General features: G+C 42.1%; 1 protein-coding gene across 3 annotated transcripts in view; it reads right to left on the bottom strand.

Annotated features, from left to right (window-relative positions):
- ctbp2a (C-terminal binding protein 2a) overlaps positions 1-18692 on the bottom strand; it is a 71656-nt gene that overhangs the window by 33169 nt on the left and 19795 nt on the right. For 2 of the 3 annotated variants that reach the window (XM_059359104.1, XM_059359103.1), the window contains one exon: positions 16972-17142. In XM_059359104.1, the coding sequence (XP_059215087.1) occupies positions 16972-17029 (58 nt within the window). In that variant the 5' untranslated portion in view covers positions 17030-17142. Of the gene's footprint in view, positions 1-2643; positions 5288-16971; positions 17143-18692 lie in introns of those variants that run through there. The other variant, XM_059359102.1, reaches the window with a different exon arrangement.

Raw genomic sequence — 18692 nt, 5'->3', positions numbered from 1 at the left:
TTATTACTTTCTTTCAGACACATTAACTCAGCCAGAGCAAGAAAAAAAAAGAAGTAACATGTAAATTTGCAGTGTTTTCTGACAATAAACTGACCCTTTAACCAGAAGCAAATCTGCCTACGATTACCACCAAAACCCACGTTGCCTAGCAACATACAATTTAGGAATATGCTTTCAGAGCAGCTTTGCGGCTGTGTCCATTAACAGATGAAATTACCAAAGCAACAAATGTCAGCCACATGCAAATGAGGTCTACTCTGCTGACTGTGTGTGTGTACTAACAATGCGGTGTATGTGTATGTGGCAGACCATTCCAGAGCATGTGTCTGTCTGTGCAAAGACAGGCAGTCTGTTCTGATCGTCTAATATCTACCTCTCTGAGGCCTGACACTCAGAGAGATGACAACAAAACTGCCTCAGTTAAATCATTTGTTCCCCGTCTGCCTTTGCCCCTGTTAAAGTCCATTTTAACCTACGGGCTATGTACAGTAGTTTCACAGAAAGCCAGGAGGCTGCTCTGAACAAAATGAGAATATCTGTGGATTAGTGGAGCAGTGGAAATGGAGGATCTGAAGGATTAAACCCCTCCTCTCTCCTCTCATTACAACCTGCACAGAGAAAATGACACAATCACACATCGGCCATCAGTGCTGTAATTCGATTTTATCTGTCCAGTGATGCTGCTAGTCAGCCTCTGGTGAGCGGGTGTTGATGGCAAAATCAGCCCCTTATTGCCCAAAATGTCTGACATATACTTTTATCAGGCCATGGGTGTGAAAAGAGGGCAATTTTACACAGCAGTAGCTTTAATTATACTGAATTAAAGTTTTAATCTGATATAAGGGTGATCACACAATAAGAAAGCATTGACTGAATTCCATTCCTTTAAACGTGAATTTGGGACACAAAAAAAGAAAAAGAAAAGATTGCTTTTATCTCACCAATTCAAATGTATATTCTGACGCCTGTGAGCAAATCTGTTGGAGAAGAACTAGACGAAGCTAATTGCTATTTCATGCAGGTTGGCAGTACACCTTGACAGCAGCAGGACTGAAGGAAGTCTGTGCAGCCAGAGTGGCTGTAAAGCCTCTCCAGGCTACTCTAATGCACCGTTATTATCATAATGCAATAAGACATCCATGTTTACAACAACAGGGGCTTGGGGGCTGTGGGGAGATGGTGCGTGGCAGAGCAGAAAGGACTTCATCAAAAACAACTGCAGTTACAAAGATACCACAGCAAAAGAGATATATATGACTAATGCTGCAATCACCATTGTGCATCTTTATGAATACTGTAAAGTTGAGGTATTATTATATAGTTTTAAATGCAACCTTAGTTTTGGATTTCACGCCAATTACTTATCAAGGGCATTATATACAGTCAATAAGAGCTATATGAGAAAACAATATCTTTGCAAGGAAGCTATGACAGCATATTGTTCACACATGCACACAACTGCATGCCAGGAGACACTACCACACACAATATCTGACTTTTCTCAGTCAGAGAAGTCAGGCCAGAGAAGTCTTAATGTGAACTGTTCACACATGAATGCAGCGACTGACAGCCTGTAACATGAAGACAGTGCACAGTTGTTAAAATTTAAAAGGTATCAGGAAGGCTGCTGACAGCTGTTCCTCCCAAATCCTCCATATTGCGCCTCATCAATGCCATTTTGTGTTGTTTTTAATGGGGCAATATGTCATTCTGACAAAAGAACTGCATGAGATTACTGAAATAATAAAAGGACTTCACACAAAGTATGTGGAAGTCTGACAAATCTGGCTCTCACAGAGATAAGCAGACAAGAAAGCGGGATGCAAGTATCGTTTTAGGATTGTGGCAAGCGCAGAAACCAAAAGTAGGACAGGGAATGGATTGCCAGAATATCTAAGCAAAAGTTATCCTTTTACGGTATTAATCATAATCCTGACAACAGTTCTGGAAATGAGATAGGCAGCAAGCAATTTAGATTTCGCTCCAGTGGACTAGATAAGAAGAAAAGACACACCATTTATCTATTGAGAACAAACACAGGACAGCAAACAAATGACAGGCCTGACTAGAAAGATGAAACGATTTAAAAAAAAAAGCTCTATTAACATTCTCATTGTGTTAGGACTTTCTTAAGGTCAAGCATCATGTATCACACACCAGCAACCACGTCCAGAAAAATAGATCCCACATACCCCTCAGCTGAATGATGGCTTCACAAACAAGAATACAAAAACACTTTGACAGAGATGGTATGCACATACCAATGATTTATCACGAAGGATGATGAAAATACATTTCTAGTGCTTTTTTTTTTTTTTTCCAAGAAAAGACTCCAAGCTAAAAACTCAAGTTGTTGCTTTCAATATATTGAATGGCTCTTAGAAATGTCAACCAAATTGTGAAAGCATGATATGATTCTTAACAATGCAGCAGCACTGCTTTGCGGAGCTATTCAAGGCAATGAGAGGAATGGTATATCGTGTCTTACATAAAGCATGCAAAAAATGAAGAGCTCTAGCACAAATCAATTTTCTTATCTATTTAAAACATGTGAAGCAGCCAAGAGAAAGCAAGACCAAATCTATCAAGAATTCAGACAAACAGCAGATGATAAGGATTAAAGGAGAAAAATTTTTTTTTTACTTGTATCTGGAGATGCCATAGTAGACACAATGACTGGTGGACCTGTGCGTCGACTTAGTTTCTGGTTAGCAGCCAGAGCACCTTGGCTTTGGCCTGGTGCTCCCATAGGGACGAGGGCATTGTCCTGTACAGGTCCCCCACCCTTACGCATCAGCTGAGGACTGGGGTGAGGGCTGTGCATGGGTGACAACGGCAGTATGTTCCTGTCCCTCTTCATCAGCTCCATGGGCACCGTGTAATTGGTGGAGTATGCTTTCGGTACCTGTTGTGGTGGCTGCGGTAAAGCCGGCATAGACACGGGCATCTGCTGTGGCATACCTTGCATGCCATGCATAGACCCTGGTATAGCAGGCATTGACCCAGTCATTTGCTGTGGCATTATCTGCATGCCATGCATGGGCATCCCGGACATACTCGCCCCAGCAGAGTAGGCTGACATGGGTCTTGATTGAATAGGCACAAGTGCGCCAGTGTATGGCCCCGGGGAGCGAGGTGGTTGGCCTGGGTAGCCCCCAGAGGCTTCCAGGAGGTGCTGAGAGGGGGCACTGCTGGGTCTCCTACCCATTACTTCTCCCATCCTTGGGGAGATAGTCTGCATGGGCCCAGGGGTCTGTGGGTGCATCATATGGGGATCCACAGCCAAAGCCTGTGGGGGATGCATTGGATGGTGCGGCTGCTGGTGGTGGTGGTAGGTGTCTGAGCGATGGCTAAAACTATTGGAGCGGGTTCGCATGGGTGTCTGAGGTACGGAGGGGGGTGGCTGGGCTTCAACAGGCCGCTTGCAGTTGTGCACCACGCGAGAGAGCACGCGAGCCTGACCAAGGTTGGGGGCGACGGTGCGTACATCATTTTCCTCCATAACAGCCAGCATACTAGTGGAGTCAAATCCCTGATGGATAAGTGAAGAGATGGTGCTCTCTGCGAGGCCCTCATTTCGCAGCAGAGCAAGGAACTCTGGATCAACTGTCTTCTTGGGGTCCACTGGCAAAGGCGTCTGTGGGGCTGTGGTGGGAGGAGGTGGAAGAGGAGCAGGGAGTGGAGTGGTCGCAGGAGGAGGGATTGATGGTTGGGCAGCTTGCACAAGAGTTGATGCAGCTGGAGCAACCACTGCAGTCTGCATTGGGGCAGGTGGAGCAGGAAGTGGAGCCGCAATCGAAAGATTAGGGTCAGAGATGGGCATAGTAGGTGGAGGTGGCAGGGGCTGTTGCTGTTGTTGTTGCAGATGCTGCTGCAACTGTTCTTGCTGAAGTTGCTGCTGCTGTAACTGCTGTTGTTGGAGCTGTTGCTGTTGTAATTGTTGTTGTTGGAGTTGTTGCTGCTGTATTTGTTGTTGTTGAAGTTGATGTTGCTGTAATTGCTGCTGTTGTATTTGTTGTTGTTGAAGTTGCTGCTGTTGTAACTGTTGCTGCTGTATTTGTTGTTGCTGCTGTAATTGCTGCTGTTGCTGGATGGTGTAGGGTGAGGCGGCCTCTTGCCTCATGATCACACCTTGACTGGCAGGATCTACTACTAGACAGGTAGCAGCCTGCTGCTGCGGGTCCAATGGGCGGCCATTAGCATCAGTATAGATCGGTTGTCCAGTAAGAGGTGGAGGCTCACTTGCATAGCGAGGAGAGGCATGCTCCATACCATAGTGAGACGGAGACGGCTCTCGGGAGGGTATGCGCTGTTGGCCATCTGGCGTCATTTTGGCAGGAGTTACAGCACCAGGTTCTCTATAAGCCCGATTCAGCTCATGAGCAGTTGGAGGAGGGGGAGGAGGAGGTAGTGGAGATGCAGGAGCTTGGGGTCCTACTCTCCCTCCCTGACCCTGATCCCACACAGCACGAGTCCCAGGTGTCATCCCAAAATGAGAGCCTGACCTACTGAGCGGGTGAGGGTGAGGCGGTGGAGGCTGGTGTTCTGGCCGGTAAAAGCCCTCAGGTGGCCGGGGAGTCATGGCCGGGTCATGGGAATAGTAATCCTGATGCGGAATGGATCCTCTGTGAGCCATGGATCGTTCGTAGTGGTTTAGATCAGGCACAGAGCCCTTCCTCATCCCCCGCGGGTCCTGTCGCTCTGCGTAAACCTGCCCGTACAGAGAGTCTTGGTAGGAATATGGGTCGCGTTTCAAATCCATGTCAGAGGGACGCACTCCTGGTGGAGGCTCGTACCACCCTCCCCCCTCTCCGTATGACAGAGAGCTCCGCCGGCCAGCTACTCTTGCCTGCTGCTCGTAGACACTCTCGGTCCTGTCCCACTGACCCTCATTCCCCCCTAATGTGTCCCAACTGTGGGAGCGACCAAGACTCAACTGTTTGTTAGGGACAAGCATTGGCAAAAAAGGAAAAAATAAAAACACAAAACAGAAAAAAAATTCCGCTTGTAGCTGCTTCTGTGAAAGTTGTCTTTCAAGTCTTCATGTACTGTAGCACCCAAAAACAGAACGAGGATAAGGAGGAGGAGAACAAGCAGGAAAGAAGACGACCAGTTCACCTGATATCAGGTTGTAATAGTGTAAGTCCGTACTATCAGGTGACTCCCCCTTTTGGCTGGCAGTCCTTGAATAATTAATCTCTGGTCATGCTGGCTTGTTGTGCACGATGAAAGAGGACACCACACACAAACACATCACACTAAAACACACAAACAGTGCAGAGGTAGCACAGCTAGACACGGCAGCAGGGTGCATGCTTAAGATGGCCACCAAAGGTTGATAAAAAAAAAAAAAAAGACAAAAAACGAAAGGAGTGGATAGGTTGGGTTATAGGTTGGGATGGGCAGGGGCTTGTACTAATCCAATAGGGTTTATCTCTCCCTTCTCTGGGACATTTTACTCGCTCTGCCGATTGCTATGAGGGATTACAACTAAATAAAGCCTGTTTAATTCCACTTCCCACTGTGACGTCATGTGAACCAGTTACCAGCGTGTCTGATGATGCTGGTGATGATGATTTCAATGATTTACAGTCCAACCCCCAAAACCCCTCACCCTCTCCCGAAGAGTCACCTACCTGAAGCTGTTGATGATGCACTGTCCTCAACAGGTTTCAGTTTTTTAGTTTGCCAGATTCACAGCACGGGGAGGGGGAGGCCAGGCAGGGCGCACAGCTTCATTGAATACAAATGAAATACAGTTCTCTCTGCTAAGTCCCATGTGCTGTCAGTAAACATCAAATCCACTCTGATTGGACACTAATCCTCCAGGCCCCATGCTTGCGGCAGAGCCACCACGCAACTGCTGCCCAACTCACTCTGAAACGTCCTTGATGCCTTCACTGTCACTGCCCCACTCCGCCTGATGTGGGATCAGACAGACCTGCTGTTTGTATGTTAACAGGAAGACAGTGAGAATTATAATGCACGGATTGCACACAGATTGCAGAATGCATCACGAAATCCACCTGCAATGTTTGTCCTATCTGCCCTCACAATGACACACAATTGTCATTTCAAGCAATCATCCTCAACATTACTGCCTGTCTGGTAGAGCATAGTATTAAATGCAACACTTGAAGAGTTACAATCTTTAAATAGTTATATATTGCCATTAACATTACTACATGATTGCTAACCATATACATCTTCCTGTCAGTAAAGTAAAGCACCTTCCTCCGCTTTCCTAAAGCCTCTCTGATCTCCTTCACTTAGAGAAGCTCTGTAATCTGGATTTGCCCCTTTGCAGAGAAAAGTAAAACACTGGGGGTGTGTGCATCTGTGTGTGTACTATGGGCATGTGTGCGGAAGCAGGAGGGAGGATTTTGTAATAGCAGTTAATCCAAAGCACCTACAACCTTTGCCTTACAAAAACACTATGCTTGTTGAGCTGCAACACAACACAAGCTCATTCCGCTTCATTCAAATATTGAATAGCATAGTGGAAAAAGCTCTTAGCTGTGATGCTGCAGCCTTTTATATTAGTCCTTGGCCATGAGCCATACATGAAGATGTAATTATTGGTATACATTCATCATTTTCATTAACTAAGGTGATGTTCAACATCTCTGGGGGTGTACCTGCCTACGTAGCTGCTTGCATGTCTCACTTCATGTCGATGTGGCTGAAACCAGATCCCTCCTGCAGTGGATCCCTGTTTATTAATGCATGAAAACAGATGTAAGGTGAGGAAGTGTCCGTTTCCATCCAAATCTAATCTCAGAGCTAGCCACAGCGAGCGGTGGTAATACATATTTTAGACTATGAAGAAAGTCTGGTTAATACAGCCTCAGCATATTGAGAAAAGTTGCTGAATATCTCACAGAGGGAATGAGGAAACTGTGCAGGCATGTCTGTCGTCGGCGGCACTAATATCTTGTTTAATCACAGTTGTGTAATTAGAGTAGGAAGAGATCAGAGGGGGAATGGAGTATTCTGCTGTTTTCACAAGATGACAGCAAAAAGCTGATGACAGTGGCTCCAAAACCAATTGCGCAGATGACTGAGAACTTTTTTTTCTTCTTTTTGGTAAGGTCAGAGGAACATTAGTCAGCTTGATGTAAAAAGGTAATTAAAATGGGAAGGAGAGGAGGCGAGAGTGAGCCCTCACAGAGATCTAAAACCGACTGTAAAGATGAATTATCAAATCAAAGCTGAGAGTTGGAAACAAAATTATTTTTGAAGCTCATTTTGATTCATCAGGGTTTTGCTTTTATGGAGTCAATCAAATTACAGTCATTTCAAGTGTGGATGTCATTCATCAACATAAAGCACGCAGTCTTTCCTCTGAGCTTCTGTAATATAGAAACTATTTTCCTAGATGTAAAAATATTAGAATGTAATTAATTAAGTAGTAAAAGCCAAACATATATTATTCCTATTTGAAAGCTTTTGTACAAATATCATTGCAATGTCTCTTTTTAGACTTGAAAGTAGCTCTTTATACTTAGGTGTCCTCAGTGTTTATTAAGTAAACATCATCAGATTAGTACATTTGTTCATAGCTCCTTAAAATAACCCTATTTACTTCTTTCAATGACATATCTGCACACAATTATCAATTTCATACTTATTCCATATGTATCTCTTTCCTCCTCGTTCACATACTTCCCAGTTTAAGTTTAGTATACTTTATCGACAATACAAAATAAGAACATTTCTGGCATTACATTTTTATTTTATTTGTGATGACAGCATTTCAAAAGAGCCAATATTTTCCACATGGATTTCTCGCATCTTTAAGCTGGGTCTAGCCAATATTTTCCTTTGACTTACAAGTCTATTATGATTATTGCTTTTTTTACTAGTCATTTTTCCTTCTTTTTTACCCTTTTCACTTCACATGAGAAGGCTTTTAGTTTATTGATGACAGGGTTTATTTATACTTGAACAATATAACGAGTATTGTTTTTAAATTGTGTTTATGAGTGTGTTTGTGTTATGACTATAATTGATTCATTGTGTAACAGTTGGGTGTTTATAGGATGCATTGCTGCCAAGTACTGTGCTAATCTCTCAGTTTACTATGTCAAATTATAGATAGATAACGCTAAAATGTGTATATTATAATGCCGTAACTATTTCTTGTAATATGCCACCTGGAGAATGCCATTTTTTAAGCCCCCAGAGGGTTTTAAGGTAATTCTCCTTGACATTCCTTTGCAAATTATATACTGCATTCTTTTGAATGTCTTTAACTGCATAAATAAGCGAAACTAAACTAAAAGAAAATGTTCAGAACCAATATATACATCTACACACTGACACACAGACACACACACACACCGAGACATCCAAGTCAAGGGCAGCAGCCTATAGAGTATATGTGATCCTCTGGCTTCTTTCCCCAACCTCATCCACTCCTCTCATTACTTCTCCTAGCCTGACTCTCAAGAGACTCTGGCTTTCAGTGCAGCAGATCACTCATCCCCATAAAGTCAACCTCAAACAGAGAGACAGGGCCAGAGGTGTGTATTCAGGGTTTGCCGATCTAATCCTGACAGGAAAGTAAATCACAGAGTTCTGTTTGCCTCAAACTAAACAATGTTTGACTTTCAAATTCTAATGTTCCTCCATTTGCCATACTTGCCAGACTGTGCACACAACGCCAGATTCATGTAACAGAGGGATTTAGGAATTAAGCCGAGGATTTTAGAACAAATATAATACCACCCCAGCAGAAGCTTATAAAGACCTTACATTGAATAAGTCTCGACTGGTGAAAAATTTCAGTCAAACTTATAGAAACCTCGAGCAAATGAACCTCGAGTGAGAATGCAATTATGTAGTTCAGAGCTCTTTTAACTGCTAATAGATTTCAGAAAACTCTACTTCAGCCTGGAATAATGTATTTTATTTTACATCTCTCAGTATTAGAGAAAATTGCATTAAGCAGCAAGTGGCAAGACAGATGTACAAGACATGATGTACAACAGTGAGGTCTGTCACACAAGACACTTGCTGTTGTTTAATAAACACTCCACATCTCCCTGTCACTCAGCCTCCCAGTCCCTGTCTCCACACTAATATCACAGCTAAGCCATCAGGAGAACCAGAGGTGGATCATTTCATGTGCATGTGTGCACTCTGTGTTGCATGTTTTAACCGTCTAAAATGTTTGCATGCCTTGCCAAACGTTGGCATCAGCAGGTTCACATGCAACAAATTTGCTGTCACTCACCCCTCCATCCCTCCACACACACGGAGTGCAAACACGCGTGCAACTCGCACGATCCTGAATCTCCAGTCAGCCTTTTGACCCTGTTCTGCTCATCTTCTGACGTGCGGCAGAGACAGCAGCGGCTGCGGCGCTTCGTTAATGTCCCTTTTCATTCACACACGCAAAGCGCCGCTAAAGCCTTGGCCTTGGTCTGACGTGCATACATGAATAAAAATCACACGCTAACTCAGAGTGAATGCTGCAGTGCAACAGAAATAAAAACAACTGTCTCCCACAGTGTGACACGTCACGTACTCAAGGCATGATTTGAATGTTAAACACACATTGACTTATGCATGAGCGCGTGGCAGGAGGCACTAACTGGAAATGGGATTACAATGCCAGTACGGCTACACAGAATAATGCTGTCAGATGAATTGTAATGCACACTTAACAGACATTATGTACATGGCTGCCTAGTATGTGTTTCCAGCAGGATTATTTGTCTCTAAAAGCATCTCCATAGGGACTAAATGGACTGTAAAATGGAGGTCGACGACAATGAATAGTGCTTATCTAAATGACAATCACATACTTGGTTAGTGTAACATTCTGAATTGACACACAGTTTATTTTCCATTTTGCGTGTACACATGAACTACATAAACACAGCAGCAAAGACCAACAAATTCCACTGTGTTATAGATAGATCCCTCTGCCCATAATCCATCTAGTATGGGGGCATCCTCAACCAATTTTTCATCTCCAGCCCAAATTCGGAGAAGCCACAAGTCATTAAAATACTTAGTATCATAGCTGAAGAGTTCAATTTGAAACTGGATTTTTTTTTTCCTGGAACTCATTTCCAACTTTCAACAACCACTAAGATACATGCCAGCTCAAACAGAGGCAGAGACACCAAGAAAGAAAAAAAAAGGAAACCAGAAAATTTGATTCAGGTGTGCAGCAGAGACAGTCACACTCTGATGAAAATAATAACATGATCACACATGCCGGTTTGCTACAAGATATTGTAAGAATTTCAGTCCAAAAACAACACTTTCTACCATTTTTCATCTGCCATTTTCCCCATCCTTCCCCCCTAATTCTTCATGCCCCTCCCTGCCTCTCCCCAAAGCCTATAAAGGGGTCGTGGGTTTTGGTGTGGAGCCTGGAACAAGCCCGAGGGGGGGGGGTCAGACCCAGAGAGCGCTCCGATGACTTCATACCAGAGCTGGATGCCAGAGCGTCGGGAGCTGAGTGGGAGGGAGGGAGGGATGAAAGCAGAGAGGTGGATGCAGCAGAGCTCTGAGTCTGTGCTGAAAAGCTCTGTATACGAAGCCCCCCACCCCCCACTGTCGCAAGGGAGGATGACATCAGGACACCCCCCTCCCTTTTCCTCCACAGCCTCTCTGGTTGTCCCCTCTGTTTAATAAGAAGCGTTTTGTTATTTAAAAAAGCTTGCAGGTCCCTTAAATGTGACAGTATGAGTAACTTTTATGGTATATATTTCAGCTTGACTGGCCACATTTTTTACTGTTCAGTGTTTAAGCATCTCCTCCTGTTGTACACATGACAAAACAAGATGCATTATCAAGGATTAACATATTTATTTAAGTGCCAACTAAAACACTTGGACTCGCCATGACAAATTCCACTACCCCACCTTGTGGTGTTTGCGTCCAAGCACAGATTTACAACTTGTAAATCAACATTCAGGAACATGCTGTTACTGCGACCTAGTTCACGTCGCAGCGCCGCTCACATCCCATCTCTGCCCAGATCAGTCAGTTAGCTCTGGCTAAACGGCAATGGCAACGACTTGCGCTGCTGCCCAAGCCAATGCATGCTGGGTACACAGATGGAGCGGACAGAAGGAGACGCAGAGAGAGAGAGAGTTAGAGAGTGAGAGAGAGAAAAAGGGGGGAATGAGAGAGTATGGGAACTGATGCTCACAACAGATGTTTGCCACAGTTCCCTTATTGCAGTGACACTCTTCTTGGCACTTTATCAAACCCACAACAGAAGGAGCAGTTGTACCATATACATTTTGAAAGCTGATATCTAAACTAAACAATGCTGTTCGGCTTGAAAGAGAAATGTGTGCTGTAATTTGTGCAATAAATTAAAACTGACTTTACTGATGATTAAATGAAAATTCCTGTGTGTTTTAAAAACTGTTAAACAATTACTTGATGAAAACTAAAAAATACAGTAACATCAAACATTTGTATGGTTTCCCATGTGTTTTAGCAGGGGTTAGCCACTTCTGCTAACATCATAAAAAGCATACACACACAGAGGGCTGCATGATGATTTTCAGTATAATCTGCCAATTCATTTCTAGATTCATTTTTATTTTGCCTATAAATGTGGGTTAATAGTGTGTGGTGACAAAAGTATTACTCCCCAGAGTTCAATATGATGAACTGAAAATGCTTTTTACTTTTTATTTGGAGTCATAAGTCAAAAACCCAAAACAATCAGAAAAACTGTAAGAGCAGAAAAATAATTCTTTGCTTGAAAAGTGACTGCAACAATCAATTAATGATTCCAATAGTTGTGGATTAGCGTCCTTGAGCATATAAATATTATCCATTTTTATATACTTTTTGTTGATCAACTAATCCAGGTTATGCTCAAAGATTTGATGACAGTGGGCCAATATAGGGAGTCAGTTCATGATTGAGGGCCGCAGAGAAAATCCCTAACTTTACCAAACAGCCCTAGCATTAATGACAGAGTTACCAAGTAGTAATTCCTCCTCAACATTAGTTGAAATTGACAGCACTGAAATGGACAGCAGAAATAAAATATAAAGGATGTTGTTTCTAACAGCCACCATTGGCCCACAGGCTGCACTTTGAGAAACTATGGACTTATTGTTTCGCCTGCATGTTTTGAACCAGTTACACCATAGACTGTACAGATCAACGAAGTGAAGGCATCCAGAAGTGAATCCAAAATAAACTGCCCACTCCCTGGTGACTGTAGGTTATAAACCCCGCCCCCTCCACATTGGAGCATGGGGTCATCTTAAGTAGTTAAGATGTATGGTGTAGGGCGTCCCTGTGGCACACCTGGGAGAGTGCATACCACAGATGCTTAGTCCTAGCAGGCTGGCAGCCCTTTACTTCATGTCACCCCGTTCACTCTGAATCTCTCAATAAAGCTATTAAAATGGCCTAAACTATCTTTAACAAAATGTATGTTATAGTGTTTATATTCTGATAAGTTTGGGTTTAATTAGTTACTTCATGTGATAAAAAGGAATGCAACGTCATGATTGACTGTGATTGACTCATAATTTAGTTTGGCTCCGGCTCCAATTGCGCAACATGGCAGCTCCGTTATCCTGGACATTTTTGCTTAATTTTTGTACTGGGAGAGGAAGTGGAGACATGCCGTATCTTTATATAAAGTTTATGAGTAAAGCCTTTAGGGAAAAAGATCAGAGGTGCACTTTCACAAAGAAAATGACATAATTTGTAGTAAAAGTGACTATTGTTTGTTTTCCTCTTCTAACAAAATTGATCACAAGGCTGCTTGGCCAAAACAATTTCCTGGGGAAAATCCTAATTTGATTACAGATTAGCTGTCAAAAGTGATTCATCAAGAAAAACAGCCAAACATTCTCCGTTTCCAGCTTCTCACATGTTAATATTTAGTGCTTGTCTGTGTTTTATATCATCGTAATAAGGAAATGTCTGTGTTGTTTGAATGTTTGTTTGACAAGATAAAGAACATCAGCATGTCACCTTGGATTTTCAGACTGACGATTATTAGATTTGTCTAAAAAAGTAACTGACAGACATGAGTTGCAGCCCTAGTTTTGACCTTGCGTTTCTAATTTGAAAACCACAAAAATCCAACATGAAATCAAAGGACAGTGAATCACATCAGATATCCTCAATGGTTAAACATCAACCGTTACGGTGAAATCTACATTCCTGCACCGTGACTACTTCTGATGGGAGTAAACAGCCACACTTGATCAGCCATTTCGAATGCAATTTAGGCCACAGGCACCGCTCAGTTAGCCACTCATCACAATGAGTAAAGATGTAATCAATGCACTCCGCTGTGAAACAAGTATTGGATTGACACACTTATCCTCAGAAGATAAATGGAGATTAGGGAAGCCTCTCGCTGTTTCGGCATGTGCAACCCACGAAGGCAACGCAATCACAATCACTCCATAGCATTCTTGTTTTCGTCAATACACACAACGCGAACTTTGATTTCTATTTCACGCTTGAGTCCCAACACACTGTTTATAGATAATAGTGGGTGGCTTTGACATTATAGTGCAGAACACCCCATGCCTCTGGTTTTGAAATACCCTTTTTATATGGTTGAGCAGATTTAACGCTACTGTGAAAACAGCGTGATTCACCACCCTCTGATCTTTTAACTTCCTCGATGTGAATCACCCTCCTCTACACATTTTTAAGAGCAGCTGTGGTGACTAACTGCACCAGGAAAAAAAAAGTCTCCCCTCATCTTTGGTGTAGAATGACTTCATTGTTGATAAGCAGGACAGAGGAGACATGGACACTGCTGAAGATGTCTGTGGGACAAATGAGGCGGATCAGGAAATATACTGTTATATGATGTTAAACATATTGCCTCCTCAGACAGCATACAGTCATTCTTCAAAAAAAAAAAAAAAAGGGAAAAAGTGTTTCCAAGCAAGCAGGGTTGGTGGTTTGGAGAGGCTCGAGATGCCACATGTGGCTCTCATTCTGAGGGTGGAAACAGACAGCAGCACAGCTTCATTTATGCTTCATTATATTGTGTTTCTCAATCTCAATGGGATTTTCCTTCAACATGAACAAAGATGAATGTTGATACTTGATACTCCGTAGTCTTTTTTTAATGTGAAGTAGCTCAATATTAAGAAGTCCTTTGGTTTCGCACATATAGAGCTGATCGGCAACTGGAAAATCGGCATTCAATTACTTCAAAAATCACATGAAATAATGTCAATTACTAAAAATAAAACTCTGCAACATAACTAATAAGGGGATTCTTGAAAGTATGTGTGGGTACTGGTGGTGGAATAATTGAGGCCGAGACCAAAACCATGACACAAACATCTCATGCCGCGGTTCCATCTTCCATATGTGACCACACTCACATATACTCTAACTGTAGAGAAAACATAAAATAAAGCATATGGTCAAAGTGCTTCAGCCTGGTATGTGCCTTTACATTTTCATCAATCCGTTATGCGTACACTATAAAATCGAGCGCAAGCTGAAGATTAGGAACTATCAACAGGTCTTATGATTAATTTCACTTAATATTCTGTTTGTTTTTGTTTGGTAACATATCCGTTTTTCAGTGCCTTAACTATTGCAGTAAAAAATATGGCCAATGAGCCACCAATGACTGTGTTTGCATTTTTCAAAATAAATGAAGAAACATATAAAAATATATACTTTCTGCATAGTTTCCCTGCTGTACCGATATCGGACTGTGCTCCTTAAACCGTTGTAACAAACCCTGAGTTTATAGTACAGTAACCCCCCTATTATTATATCACTGTTCCTTCAATATTTCTGTTTTGAGCTGTCTTTAACAAACTTTTCCAACGACTGTCAAAGGTTAAAATTCACTAGTTTGACACACAAAGACCGGTTGACTGACAGACAGAGACGAACAGTATAAACATGTTTCAGACGGCAGAGACAGCGGTAGGAAAGAGCCCATTGAAGGAGAGTGTGGCTAGATATCATGGCCAGGGGGAAACAGTGCCAGGGTATGCTTGAACCAAACCAGTTTATACAACACATCATTTAGTGTTGCCTAAAGGCAGTCAAAAGTGTTTATTGTAATAAATATAATATTGGGGCAGCTGTGGCTCAGGAGGTAGAGCGGTCGTCCAGTAATCACAGGCTTGGCGGTTTGATCCCTGGCTCCTCCGTCCACATGTCAAACCCCAAGATGCTCCCAATGGACAGGCCAGCGCCTTGCAAGGCAGCCTCTGGTGTGTGAGTGTGCGTGTGTCTGTGTGTATGAATCGGTGAAGGAGAGGTCCTTATAAAGTGCTTTTTCCATTTATGAGTTACCAAAGGAGACTCTGAACAGCTAGACCCAAAAGTAGGGCGAGAGAGCTGCAGTCATAGAAGAGGGCGAGATGTAACATTCATTCAAATAGGAAAACGATGCACACTTGTGGGCAGTCTCCCCAAGAAGGCATTCATGGATGAAACTGGAAAAGTGTGGGAAGGGAGTTACCAGTTTAATACCAGTTTAAACAACAATTAACAATTTAATTGTATTTTCACAAAATACATATGAAAAGGGTTAAAATTCTAGTAGCAAATCCTGTGATATAATCTCACTTTAGCTAAAATAGACACAGTAAACCTCAGGAATCAACTCACTTTTTCATAAAGGCCAATGAAAGAAACCTTCAACTCAATAGACCTCCGCCAAGGCCAATGGTGCCTTTACATGCTCCTCAATTAGATATACGTTCTTGGACAATACAGAGAAGATGTGACGCATTTTATTGCTCAGTATGTTTAAATATGTTTATGGTTGTATGGAGTATTTGCCTGACAACGAAAGGAATAAACGAAAGAAAATGGATGAAGTGAAAATGGATGAAGTGAGCCATCGAAATGTGTGAAAATTCATGTGTATTTTGACAGCTGGGAACTCATCTTTCCCTTTAATCCTACACCACATGAATGCAGCACGAATGTCCTATCTCACATCTTGGTCCATGCTACACGATTCATTGAAATTGCACCAGTTTTTCCGTACAATCTGAACCAAAAACACAACCTTCGTGGTGTAGATAATGAGAGATTTATGATTATAAATGCTTGTGGAACAGCAGCAACATTACAATAAAGAAGAATACAAAATAATCATCTCACACAGTGCATGCATTAATGGTGTTTGAGTGAGGGTTTGGACATGCACACACTAAACCAACATTCAGACATTACATGGCTTCTGACGGTGGTTAAGTGAAAAAATGAGCGAGGAAAAAAAAAAGGAAAATCTCTTTGCTTTGTCTTTCTCTCAACAACACACACACACACACACACATAAATGCACATTCGCACACAAATCAATCCACTACCCGCTATAATCAATCCCAGGGCTCTGAGGAGTGCTTCACTTTATTACAAAGTCTCCCTACTTCATCTCTCCAGCAATCTGGAAACATTGAACTCAAGTCTCATTCAGCCATCAACCCAACCTCCTCTACAACACACACACACACACACACACACACACACACACACACACACACACACACACACACACACACACACACACACACACACACACACACACACACACACACACACACACACACACACACACACACACACACACTCTCTTTCTCCCTCCTAGACAGCCTTCAAAGCTGAAGTTTGGAGCCTTGGCTGGTCCCAAGGCTCCCTTTTGACACACACAAACACACTTATGCAAACGATCCCACTGGCTTTTCACTGAATTTGTAGCAGCAGTCTGAAAGGCTTAAATACTGGTGGAAACTTAATTTCCATATAACAGTGAAGGGAATCTTTTTTTATAGCTTCAACATAAACCTGTGGTACTAATGCTAAAAGTTACACATACACACACACACACACACACACACGAAGACACAAGCACCCCACGTCCTAAATAATTAATTTCCAGTGACCTGCGAAAGTATAACCAGCATCTCAAATTCAAATGTACATGAAAAGCAGAAATAAAAAGGAGTTAAAGGACTGTCTCACCCTCACAGATCTTGTCCAGCCGCTGGCGTTTCACTTTATGTTTGTCAAGCAGAGCCATCCCGTCACAGCTTCAACTTCTGTCTCCTCTCTGGATTTTTGGATCCACCTCTCTCCTCGTTAAAGTCTCAAACACTCCAATCCTCCAGACGTTAGCTAGTTGATGTTGTAATCCTGAAATTCAAGAAAGCAAGAACAAAGAATATTACTGAAATATGGTCTGACATTGATATATAAACACTGTCCACTTTTCTTTTTTTTAGCATTTTTATTTCTTTGATTTTAGGATATTTATTTACTTATTCATTCTTTTGTAAGGGGTAGTGTACTGTACAGTATTTAATTTAATATAATGTAAAGGACAAGACACATTATACTAAATCACCTGTTTCGAATGTTATCAGCCCAATAAATGGCCTTTATAAGCCTCACACATGTGGATTAGAAGGTGCCCACTGAATTTACTATATGAGCGAAAGGTCATTATCAACACATTGTGCCCAGTCACACTTTCCTAAGGTTTAGGTGCCAAAACTACATGGTTAAGTTTAGGAAAACAAAACTACATGGTTAGGTTTAGGGGAAAAATAGACGCTAGGTTTAGTAAAATAAAATAAAAAAAGAATCATGGTTACTAAATATTGGGACACTTAGATGTTATAAAAATGACAAATTTTCTTTTACACTTTTAATTTGACACAGGATGCAAAAATGATGAAACTACATTTTGTCAATGCTTTTTACAGTTTAAGTCACCATGATGCTATTCCTTCGTATTTAGATAATGTTTTAATCGGAAGACCTCTAGTGGCAGAAAATTACATGTTGCGTTTTTAAAGCATGAAAACATACTTTGAGTTGAGCTGTTCTGTCATATTGATTAATATAGGAGTGTATCCGTTCCCTCAGACATGCAACTGTCAACATGCAGTAAGGGGGTTTGCGAAGATTTTTAGGGTACAAAATATGAAAAAAAAAGTCTGCTACACAAAACTTTTTTTAGCATTTCTTTCTTGTTTTTTTTCTTACAGAATACTGGAATCCAAGAACATTCATTGCTTCAATATTAAACAGTTACAAGTGAACAAGGTTGGAGAGCCACAGACTTAACTCATAAAAATCATGATTTCCTTGATCTCTGAAAGTTCATTATGAGAAAAACAAATAAGTGTCACCTGGCAGTGGTCATGCTCAGTTTCCATCTCAAACCTTAACAGAATTCATCAGTAGCCTAGCAAAACAAATCAAACATCCCCAATGCAGAGACTTTACTCTCCACTAGAGGGAGCCTCACCTCAGCGAGCACCATTTATCTAATTTAATGAAGAAATGTCACTTGTGCAACAAGAGCCCCCAAACTGAGCGAAACACAGCAAAAAGCAGACAAATACAGAGTGAGTGAGTAAATGAGGCGTTTTACCAATCCTTTATGTTCAGTGACTGATGCTCCTCTAAAGAGCAATCTTCTAATTGGTTCCTGCTGAAGCCTGAGGGACACGGCACAGTTTTTTTTTTTTTTTAGGGGGGAGGCAGGCAGACACAGATAGACAGAGGAAGGCACAAGAATGCACACACAAAAAGACACACACACAAGATGACAAGCAGAAATGAAAGCACGCACGCGCACACACACACACACACACACACACACACACACGGGGCAGCGAGTCACACAGAGGAATGTGGGTCAGTTAGTCAGCAGACGGGAGGAGGTTGTATCAGCA

The sequence above is a fragment of the Centropristis striata genome, chromosome 20 (assembly GCF_030273125.1).
Source record: "Centropristis striata isolate RG_2023a ecotype Rhode Island chromosome 20, C.striata_1.0, whole genome shotgun sequence".
NCBI classification, from domain to species: Eukaryota; Metazoa; Chordata; class Actinopteri; order Perciformes; family Serranidae; genus Centropristis; species Centropristis striata.
The sequence above is the reverse complement of the archived record's forward strand: the minus strand, read 5'-3'. Positions and strand labels throughout refer to the sequence as shown.